This window comes from Octopus bimaculoides, chromosome 2, assembly GCF_046866305.1.
Source record: "Octopus bimaculoides isolate indiv1 chromosome 2, ASM4686630v1, whole genome shotgun sequence".
NCBI classification, from domain to species: Eukaryota; Metazoa; Mollusca; class Cephalopoda; order Octopoda; family Octopodidae; genus Octopus; species Octopus bimaculoides.
In genome coordinates this window covers 160,826,642-160,839,074 of record NC_142929.1, presented here as the reverse complement: position 1 = coordinate 160,839,074, position 12,433 = coordinate 160,826,642, and the positions used below count along the sequence as shown (strand labels likewise).

The 12,433-nt window shown below is 33.1% G+C and overlaps 1 protein-coding gene across 3 annotated transcripts in view; it reads left to right on the top strand.

Moving 5' to 3' along the window:
• LOC106874384 (glutamate receptor ionotropic, kainate 2) overlaps positions 1–12,433 on the top strand; it is a 952,973-nt gene that overhangs the window by 158,594 nt on the left and 781,946 nt on the right. For 2 of the 3 annotated variants that reach the window (XM_089347990.1, XM_089347991.1), the window contains one exon: positions 7,210–7,650. In XM_089347990.1, coding sequence (XP_089204116.1) covers positions 7,503–7,650 — 148 coding nt within the window. In that variant the 5' untranslated portion in view covers positions 7,210–7,502. Of the gene's footprint in view, positions 1–3,624; positions 3,859–7,209; positions 7,651–12,433 lie in introns of those variants that run through there. The other variant, XM_089347992.1, reaches the window with a different exon arrangement.

Genomic DNA, 12,433 nt, shown 5'->3' with positions numbered 1-12,433 from the left:
GGCTATAGCTTGAAGAGGGATACACACACACACACACGCACACACACATACATATATACGAAATTTGTGTAAAATTCAATATTACTATAAATACTTCATATTACATGAATTATATGCTTTAATATTAGTTTCACGTACATAAGTACTTTCATGAGGCGCTGATTGCTCCAAGTAGTGTAAATTCATGTTTGTGCGAAGCCTAATTGTTTTTTTTTGTTTTCAGCGTACTCCATTAAACCTTTAATCTAGCCAATCATGAAGTACTCATTTTATTGAATTTTACAGAAATTAATTGCGTATATCCATCCCCCCTGTCAATTGCATGTTTATAAGTAACATGATTGGCAAAATTGCGGTTTAAAGTAGCTGTTCTGAAAAAAGAAACAAAAAACGACAATTAGGCTTCCCAGAAACATGGTTTCATACCACTTGGAGTAATTAGCGCCTGATGAACGTACTTATGTACGTGAAACTATTAGTAGTACATGTAATGCATGTAAAATGAGGCATTTATAGTGTTTTATATATATATATATATATATATATATATATATATAAGTATTATTACCGTAATTAGTATTAATAATAAAGTAATTAGTAAGTTTACAACTTTACAGGCAAGATATAAAGTGAATTTAGATTCAGCGGGGTTTTAAATACCCGACTAAATTCTAATTTTTGATAATATTTTGATTTAAAGTTGTAAACAAGCTAGCCACCTTCTTCTAATCATTAATGACCGTAATAATGTTTCTTTATTTAAAATTATACTAGCTCACGATAGTTTTGCTTTAAATGACGCGGGGACGTTTAAAGTAAAGAACTCACACGAGGTAGTGTGAATGAATATTTCAGAAACAGATGTTAAAATTTTTATTTTCAACTAACGATCCCAGAGTATGTTTGTCATACAGATATTGATATTGAAATATACATCCTTTCTTTTGAATTCCACGCAAGGTAGGCCTAGTTTTGCAATGCTCATTGCATTGGCCGTGTATATTTTCATATTGAATATTAGCTTATATATGTATCTAAGAATAGCAGAGAGCATCTTGTTACTATTTCGTTTATTTGACATTTGCGCGAATATCATTCTTCCTTTAATCCTGTAATACTGCAAAAAAAGCGAATTACGATAGATCATACTTAAGAGCACCCTATATAACCCACGGTAAATTCCTCTCCATGCATTTTCAATCAGCTGTTTTCATTGCCTTTTTTTTCCTCTCCCATTGGCAACCGTTTTGAATTGCATGCCACCTTTTCTCTTAGCATTTTCAAATGCAAAACCTTCAGGGGGGCGTTTAGCTAAATGGTACAGCACTCAGACATTAACTAACGGGTGCGTGTTCATCTCACCTAGCAGTCCGCTGACAAAATTTTACTGGCGCTACACACAGACACACATATGCACACAGAAAGACAGGCACACGCATACACATACGAATATATGTACAGACTCACATATATGTATGTTTGTGTATATGTATGCCCGTGTGTCTGCATTTATTCATGTATATATAGCCTTTGAGGTGAAACATATAAAAGAATATAAAAGAAACGAACCATCTATCTATCTATCTATCTATCTATCTATCTATCTATTTACATATATGGCACCGCGAGTGTCGCCAAGCTCTACAACAGCTCTGCCGTCCGGGATCAAACTTGTGCAACTTCCAAACGACCAATGCGTTCTATAGAGGACTAGTGGAGGGGAGGTCTGACGACACTCTCGGGGCAAACCTGGGTGTCGACGAGAAATTCTTAACCCGCCTTTTCAAGACGACGTTCGGGCCGGGGCCTATGGATAATTTCCAGAGATCCCTGGCTTGGCAATGCTATCGAGACGCACTACCAGTTCGAGAGAAGATCTACAGACACGGTTCGAAAACCACCGGACCGACCTGCCCGAGATGCGGTCAGAGCGACGAAACCGTTCTGCACGCACTCGTGCAGTGTCCAGATATTTCAGAGCTGTGGACCTTCGTCGAACGGCTGTTGTCGCGTGTGGGACGAGCCCACTTATCAGCCGAGTCTATCGTGAATATTGTTCCGCCACCTTCCTTTAAACGGGAAGGAAAAACGGTTTTTGTAACACTGATAGCTATGGCAAAAGAATGCGTGTGGTGGACGCGTTTGAAAGGTCTACAAACAAACACTTTCCTCTCTGGTCAGTCCCTCGTCAACTTTTTCAAGTACCACTTGAAAAGGAGGATGAGGTTAGAGAGGAAAGTGTTGTCGAATGAAAGTTTCAATAAAAAATGGGTAAATGTGGCAAGAATGGTAAGAATGAAAGACGACACCATTTTAAGCATAGACTTGTAACAAAAAGAGACAAAAAGAGAGAAGGTACTTACTTTCATGTACCTTTAAAAAAAAAAGCCTGAGGTGACCGTGGTCTTTTCCGTAGGCTTTTCTCTCCACGGATAAACCTAATCTGTTCCCCGTTTTTTACATCGACTGTGATACACGATCCCTATTGATCGCCCCCTCCCACGTTTTTTTTTTCTTCCCGCGATCCCTTTTGATCCAAATTACCCCCCCCCCCCAAGCTCTACTTTGTAATTTGTCCATTTTCTGTATTTAGCCCTGTGTGGCTATAATAAAAAGATATCTATTTACATATATGTATATATATATATATATATATATATATATATATATATATATATATATATATATATATATATATATATGTATGTATATGTATATATATATACATATGTATATATACACACACACTGCGCGCGCACATAGAGGTTTATACATGCTCTCACGCACACACACGCACACAAACACACACAATTACATTGCACTACGGCTTATTTTCAATTCCGTGAACTAAATCTATAGCAGAAGACATTTGCCCACAGTGTCAGGATGTCGTAGTGTACTCAGAAACTAGTCGCTCCGAAGATTATGATTATTACCACACAGCCAAAACAGTATGTCTATCTATCTATCTATCTATCTATCTATCTATCTATCTATCTATCTATCTATCTATCTACCAAAATAGACTGACAAGCAGGCACACTGGCAGATACATAAAATAGAATAGAATAGAGTAGAATAGATAGATAGATAGATAGATAGATAGATAGATAGATAGACAGATAAGGAGATGGAGAGATAGATAGAGAAAGAGTGTGTGTGAGAGACAGATGTAAACACGCTCACTCATACACATACTGGCTTGAACAGTGCTTGCGTCCATATGCACGTCTCTGAGCGTTAGAGTTATGTTTACCTGTGTGTGTTTGTAGTTATACATACCTATCAATATATATATATATATATATATATATATATATATATATATATATATATATATATATATATATATATATATATATATATATATATATATATCTGTTTTTATGCGTTTCTAAGTTTTTGTAATTGTATATGCGTATCTGTATTCCAATATGTATGTATGTATGAGTATAATTAAAATATATTAAAGTTAATCCGATTATAGTAATCTGCACTACAGTTGCTGCGTTAATCCTTTTGTGATGGAACAAAATTTTGATCTTTCGAGATTACAGCGTGAAGTAAAAACGTAATTATTTAACTACTAACACCAAAAACAAAAACATACACCATGTGAAACAGAAACAAACAAACAGGAAATGTTTCGCGAAATGCTGTATATAAAAATTCTAGCTATATGATGTTTACGCAGTATTAATATATCATCAGTAACAATGGTAAGACCATTAGAAGTGTCATGTAGCAAGAAAGATATTTTAGAATTCGACTATTTTCGTAACTCCTTCTTGTGTTGTATCTGTGTATATATCCAATATAGTGTGTTGGATATTTACCCTTCATCTGTCTGGAAAATTTGTAAGTATCTCGATATTTTTGTTTGCTCGTTTCCTCAAATAATGATTATTATTATTATTTATTATTATTATTATTATTATTATTATTATTATTATTATTATTATTATTATTATTATCACCACGTATTTATTTATTTCTACATCATTTCAATTCTTTCCGGGTTGAGTGCAGGAAACAAAACTAGGACACCGAATATAATTAGAAAATAGAAAAACGAAATAAATTACTTTTTACTATGAGTCATCGGTGGGAATATAAATATACACTGGCGCTAGTTTACTTCTATGTATGTGTGTGTATGTATGCATACCTGTATGTATATATGTAAGTACGTAAGCATGCATGTATGTACATTTGTCTGTCTATTTCTCTGTATGTTTGTCTGCCTGTCTGATTATCTCTGTCTCTCTATATATAAATATACTTACAAGCGCAAAGAAATCACAGAAGAAGCAAGTTACAGTGAGAGAGATAGCTGTGCTTTTGTATGTGCGTGCGTGTGTGCTTGTGTGGGTGTGTGTGAGGGAGAAGCAGAGGGAGGGAGAGAGTGTCTCTTATGTGTGTGGAATTTTTGAGTGGGATATAGATACAAGGATGTATAAATAGACAAGGTAGGCAGATAAAGAGGGAAGAATCAGAGTTTATCACACGGTAAAATTCGGAAACTATACACACATACGCAAGACATATCCACACGCAATTATACATACGCATGCATGTATTTGTATATCTTTCAATTCCTTTTTCGTTTTTTGCCCACTTCAGGTGTATACATAAATCTTATATTATTTTAGAAATAGCCAGAAACAATGAGACAAAACGATTTCTCTCCACCTGCAGTTAACATATTCTAAGACACATATATGCACACAGAAAGACAGGCACACGCATACACATACGAATATATGTACAGACTCACATATATGTATGTTTGTGTATATGTATGCCCGTGTGTCTGCATTTATTCATGTATACATGTATACATGGAAACGTATATGTAAATACACATGTATGTATGTATGTATGTATGTATGTATGTATGTATGTATGTATGTAAGTATGTATGCATGTATGTATGTATGTATGCATGTATGTGCTGTAGTAAGTGAATTGCCGTCTTAGAAAGAAATCAAACTATATGTATTTAAATCGAATTTAAATTTTCGTTTTTAGTTTTAACTGTCCCTTAAGCTTTGTTTCAAGTGAAAATCTATCTTTAACATCGTGACTGAATTCATTGGTTTGCTTTAGGCCAAGTGAATGTAAAAAAGTAAGAAAAAATAATGGTTAAAATGGAAAATAATACTATTATTTCAATAAGCTCAGAAACATATCTGTTAAACTAGTTGTTATTATATTTTTGAACGAGGTACTTTAGGATGTCATTTAATTCAAATTGCTGGAAATTATTATCTGCATTTTGTTTTCAATGTTCATTAAAATAAGGCTGAAAACTCCGCTTATCCGCTTGCCTCTATTTTTATTAACATGTAGGTTTACATGCAATAGTATAAACGTTGCATATGAACAAAATATACGAAGATATGTAAATAAAAAAGAAATTGTTACTAATAAATAATAAATAATGCTGCTGTTTTCATTGCCACAATGAAATAATATGCAAAACCTCTATTATTAGAATTATTAAAATCATTTTGAATTAGCACGATTCGTAAGAAATCTTACTGGCGACCATTTCCAATGTTGTGAGTGAGAATTCTTCTGGTTAATTTAGTCTTTCAAAAAAATTCTGGATTTGATTTGGGTGTTTGTCATGTCACTTCATACCAGAAAGCTGAACGAATATATTAGAGAGAGTTGTTTCGTTTATTACTAAAGGAATCTCGATGTGCTTAGTGCCGACATGATTCCATAGCATACAAAGCTACGTACATTCATTTTGAATTACATGCCTGTCTCCTATGCTAAACTTGCTAATCATTCTTACCTGGTTGATAGCATCAAGTACTACGATAGCGTTGATTTACCGAGAGATAAGTCTACCCAGCAGACAACTACAAAGTGGCAATGTAAAAAAGTATCTTCTTGATAACATTAATTTTCAGAAACAATGAAGTACCACACTCACCTAATCAATCCATTTACATTCCGAATCCAACTACTTCCAGTCTCAGGTTGTATTAATTTCTGAGTGTCCAAAAATGAAGTTTAAATCAAAAACTAGGACTCAGTATAGTCGGCCATTGTCTACTTTAAGATATCTAGACAGGTATCTCTCAAAAAATATGCAATTATACTTAATATTATAAATTCTAATAATGGATATTGCAATACAAGACTGGCCTATCGGATTTATGATCAGATTTAATGATCACTGAAATTTCGTCATATAATCGAATGTGGTAAGATGATTATGACTTTTCTATTTGATTCCTACTGGACTGAATTCATTCGGTCATCGTCAATTTTCTCATCAATGCCTTTGCCTTTTTTGTTAAAATTATCTTTAAGAAATGAGTGATTCTGTAATAAATAATGTATTGCAAAATTGGAGAGCGTTCTGTACAGAATAAAACGTAGACAGTGAAAATTTGAGTATTTCACATATAACATTCTTTTTTTAAAACAAAAATTGTATTTTGATTTTCATTTCTAAAACTCAACATTATCAATGATAGTAGTGTTCTATTTTTTTCGAAGTGACATAAGATATCGTGTAGCTGACAGTAGCATAAAGTCATATTTTATGTAGATTTCAAGCCACGAATAGCCATTCACATTTTCAAGCATAAACACAAGAACTCATTTTTCAGAGGCACTTATTCAAGTGCTACTCGTTTTACGTTTCTAATTAGATGATTGCTTTCTTTTTCCTATTGTAATTAGGAATAGTCTAAATAGTTATTGTGAATTGTGGAGTAATATATATTGAAAAAATAAATGATAAATGATACCAGGAGGTAATTAGAATAGATGAATGTCAAGGTTGACTAAGAATACTTATAAAACATACTAAACGGAAGTAATTAAAGCTAGTAATTAAATCCATCACGTGCCAGTTCTGCAAAACAACTCTCTTTTCATCAATCATAATAACAATTTTAGATATATTATCGATCACATTTGATCTTTGGTGTCCCAGTTTAGTACACCTTCCCTAAAACCGTTGACAATATTTCTATCATGTATGTGCTATATTTCATTCAAATGACTACATCTCTAAATTAAATCTCTCAGAATGCTAATTTAAGGAAGTCATTATTCGTACATTTTGAGGTTCATAATTCATTCAGATTTTTAAATGAAAATATATTATAGTTTATTTTCAATTATATACTTTGTTTATATATATATATATATATATTTATTTATTTTTTATTTGTTTTTCAGACTTTTTCTCGGAACAGCAGAAAAAATATGAATTCGGAAAGGCTGAATTTGTTTTCGGAAGGTCTAAATATGTGAATAATGGTGATATTTACGACAACATAGGTGGAGATTAGAAGTAGAAAGACGGAGACGGATAACGAGTGGGTATCAGGAAACAAAAATTAGTAACTTTTAAATATATGTCAACATGAAATTAACACTGAACTTGACCTGAATTCAATAAGTCCAGGAATTACAGGGCTTTACGATTTGTGCGATTTGAATTTTCAAAAACGCAATTGCACAAAATAGCAATGCCAAAAGAAGAACAAGATTTGTACACCGAAAGAGGAACCATAAGGATGAAAGGAAATATCTGGGGAGTACAAATATTTCTTGTAGCTATTATATGCACCTACAGTTTTCGTTCTGTGGAATGTCTTCCAAGGACAATTCGTGTCGGTAAGTTCCATTTATAATATAAATTTTATAGTAAGTTATAACAAAAAAATCATCTGCTGTAAAATATTATCTCAAATTAAGATTCATGCAATTTTACGGCAGCAACATTAACATAAAAGAAATGTGATTTCTAGCAAATATAGAGTGCCTCATGTTTTGTAGGAAATAACTGTGAATGTTATTGCCGTATACTTTAATTGTAATAACTGTATCCATCACAAGAGAATGATATGAAAATTAATACGAATGTTGTATAATTATTTACTGTCGGTCATTTAATAGAGTTAAATTCGAATATCTATTATAATCGGGTATATATGAACAATTGATATTTTCTTATTTAAAGGAACGTTATATCCCAGATCTAATCACCGGTGAAGAAATTTCAGTCATTGAAATTTGATTTTTCAATTATTTTTAATCTTCATATATTTTTACGAGTTTCTTGCAGTGTATAAGGAACACCAAATCTATTGAATCCATCAGTAGAATAGACGTAAGTTGACTGCCGTTGCTGTGTCTTTATATCACGCAGAAAATATACGTTAGTCACAAACATAATATTTATCAAATGGTCGAAATCAACTGGGATATTGATAATAAATCTGTGTAAGTATTAGCCAAAGATTAAACAATTTGGACTTATCATCTGAACAGAATTCTGATCTGTAAATATCCAGTCTTTCCTTTCTAACTCAATACAAAACCGTCGTTGGAAAGTAGTTATCAAGTTAAAAAATAAATAAATTTCTTCGATTGTATAATTAGACACTCATTATGTTGAGTGTTTATGAAAATAATTATAAGAATAATTATAACAAATTCCAAAATAGATGTAGAATTATGTGCGGAAATAATCCAACGGCGATAGCATAAAGTTCTCACAGAATAATACAGTCACTCACAGGTAACTAAGTTCATAGAATTTCGTCAGTTAAATAAATAAATATGATAATAATAATAATAATAATAATAATATTAATAATAATAATAATAATAATAATAATAATAATAATAATAATAATAATAATAATAATAATAATAATAATAATAATAATAATAATTAACCCTAACCCTAACCCACCAATGGTTAATGGCCTCTGGCTTGAAATCAGAAACAGAGGGGTTTATCATAGCAGCCCAAGATCAATGCCTACCTACAAAGAACTACCAGGCCAACATATTAAAGAACGGCAGCTCCCCATTATGTCGTATATGCCAACAACAAAATGAGACCATCGATCATGTTGTCTCCATGTGCAGTCTGCTTGCGCCTACAGAGTATCTCAACAGGCATGATAGAGCTGCACAATATATTCACTGGGTAATATGCAAAAACTTGGACTTGCCCCATGATAAAGACTGGTGGGAACACAAACCACCCCCAGTACTTGAAAATGATCACATTGCACTCCTCTGGAACTTCACCATTCAAACTGACAGAAAGATAGACGCAAATAGGCCAGACATAATACTGAAAGACTTCAGACAAAAATCATGCCTCCTCATTGATATGACTGTCCCAATTGATATAAACGTATCTGTCAAGACCTACCAAAAACTGAGCAAATATAAAGATCTTGAAATAGAAATTAGCAAAATGTGGAATCTGAAAACGAAAACAATACCTATTGTCATAGGTGCCCTGGGAATGACAGCGAAACGGGCTGATTACTACCTAGCTCAGATACCAGGAAACCCCAAAATGGCTGAAGTTCAAAAGATAGTGCTCATGGAAACTGCCCATATCCTACGTAAAATACTGTCTATGTGATCTCAAATTTTAAAGCAAACACATAACATTCTTATGGTTTCTTAAACATTCACTTGAACAAAACTGTACCGATCCAAATATATTGTACCCTAGGCATAACACCTACATGAACTTCTAACTTGTTGTCTCTTGAGGTCTCTGGGTGAGACTTGGATCCAACTTGTACAAATGCAAAACAAAAGTGAAACATAAAATAATAATAATAATAATAATAATAATAATAATAATAATAATAATAATAATAATAATAATAATAATAATAATAATAATAATAATAATTTAAAAGCCAGTTCTTAACCTACGGCTCAAGATTGTCAACTTAAATTTGTTTTCGTCAGACAAGTACACTAAATTTTGATATAAGTGCAATTTATTTAATACAGTTAAACAATGTAGTCCCTTTAGCACATTGTGTTATATATTGCAGTATCATATAATCTACAGTGTCTACACATGAATAAGTCAAACATTTGCAGATAGTTTGACATTGCTCGCATGGAAAATACAAAAACTTGAATTTATCATATCAGATTATTTTGTGTTACATATATGGTGAGAGTAACATATTCGTTGTTTTGTATGATAACTACTGGAAGTGTTCAATGTCGTCCCTATTTCCAAATCATAATATGGTTTAGTTAGTAAAGTATTGTGGAAGGATTCCGACCACCATCCCAGTTGACTAAAGGTGGACTGACTCATTTTTATAAATTAGAGAACTGTGAGGAATTGGCAGTTCGAGTCGGTAAGCAGTTCACTGTTACCCGTGATATAGTGCGTTGATTTTCGTGTAATAGTAATAGTATTTCACCGTGTATATACTTTTTCCCCGGCTTCGTTATACTTTATATCAAATACAAGGATACAAAAGGGACAACGTATCGTTCGAAGCTTGTTTTGGACTCTTAAATTGTTTTTTGGTACGAAACCAAAGAAAATATTATTTTAACTTGTAAGACGTAATGGCCCTGTGGTGCAGTTTCAACAGCAAAAGCAGCAACAACAACAGCAGTTACAGCAGCAGAAACAGTAAAACCAACGGTTGTTGAAATTAATGCTGAAGACGTCTGAACATATTTCAGGCTTTTCGTGTAAGACTGCTTATCAAACTCAATTGAAGAATTCATCTGTAAACCAGAAGGTACTACCTTCTCTGCATATTTTTGTAGATACGCAGAAATCTTCAAAGAGGTGTGTAAAAGTTGGTCCGATAACGACTACTTTTAAGAAAGTTATCTCCTGCCTAACACGAAAAATATAGTGATAATATTGTGCTGAAGAAGCCAGGTGAGTGGTTTTTGCATGAAACAACTAATATTTCATCGAAAAGTTTCAACAAAAGAGGTTCCCTATTCAATACTCGCTGGCAATATTTAAATTTGATCAAAAAAGATAATAATATCGTCACCTATGCCCGAGTTTTTAACAAAGAGTGTGAAAAATTCAAAGTGAACGAGTTGACCCCGGATATTTTCATTCTAGTTTTTGTTCAAGGGCTTATTGCAAACAAAGAGTTCATGGATATTAACAAAATTAGAACAAGACCAAAATTTGATTGTACAGGCAGTAGCAGAAGAATGTCAGAGGATTATTAATCTAATACATGATTGAAATAAAACTGAAGAGAAAGACTGTTCTCTGATTCAAACGTTTCGACCGGTAACGAATATGAATATAGACAAAAAATATCACGACAAAAATATATCAAGTTCTCCAAAAGGTGGAATATTCTAAATGGGCAGCACCAGCTGTGTAGATTAAGAAAAAATAATAATAAAATCAGAGTGTGCGCTGCTTTTTCCACTGGTTTAAACCAATGTGTTACAATGTGCCACTATCCGCTACCTACTTCGGAGGATGTTTTTACAAAATTAAACGGTGGCAACATCTCTCTGACGCGTACCTACAAATTACAGTAGGCGATGAATGGTCGAAATACTTAACAAAATTAACACACATAAAGGAGAGTATACTTATAACAGGTTACCACTTGGCTCAAAAGTCACACCAGCGATTTTTCAACAGGTTATGGATGCAATGTTAATTGACTAATTACATATCTGGATGATATACTCATTAAAATAAATCCAGCAATGAACACGCAGAGCACGTAAAAAGCGTATTCGGAAAAATATATATAGGGATTACGGCTTTACTTTGAGTGAAGAAAAGTGTGAATTTTTCTTACCGAAAATAAGATATTTAGGATAAATTATTGACAGAAATGGACGTCGATCAGCCCCGTGGAGGGCAGTCGCAATTAAAAATATGATACCTCCGATTAATAGAGTGACCTTATAAGCATTTTGAAGGCCGGCAAAATACTACCCTATTATATTCCAAATATGCATAGAATGAGGGTCCCACTAAATAATCTGTTGAGAAAATTCTCAAAGGGCGTTTCACGAAATAAAAAAAATACTAATATCTGATTTGTCGTTAGCGAAGATTGCTGTAGCGTCAGATGCGTCTGAATACGGTATAGAAGCAATAATGCCGCATAAATATAAAGATTGTATTATGAAGGCGGTGGTTCATGCCTCACGTACTCTGATATCATCAGAGAAAAAAATATAGTCAAATCGAAAAAGAATCTCTAGCGATCATTTTTGCCGTGAAAAGGTGTCACAAATTTTCGCACTGTAGACATTTTCCTCTACAAAGCAATCACCATCCATTGTTAACGACATTTGAGTCGGAAAAATTATTCCTACCCATACTGCTAATAGGTTACAACCCTGTGGTAGGATATTATTCATCTATGCTTTCAATATGGAGCATATACCATCCAAGAAATTAGGTCAAGCTGATACTGAGCGAAAATAAAAGAAAGGCGAACAACAAACATGCTTCAAAATTCTTCAAGTTAGGTGACAAAGTTTTTTTTTAAACCTATAGATGTTGTAAGGAAAGCTGGAAGGACAGTGTGATAATTAAGCAAATTGGAAGAATGCTATTCCTGGTAAAATGAACAAATGTCGAATACAAAAGACATATCAACGAGCTTAA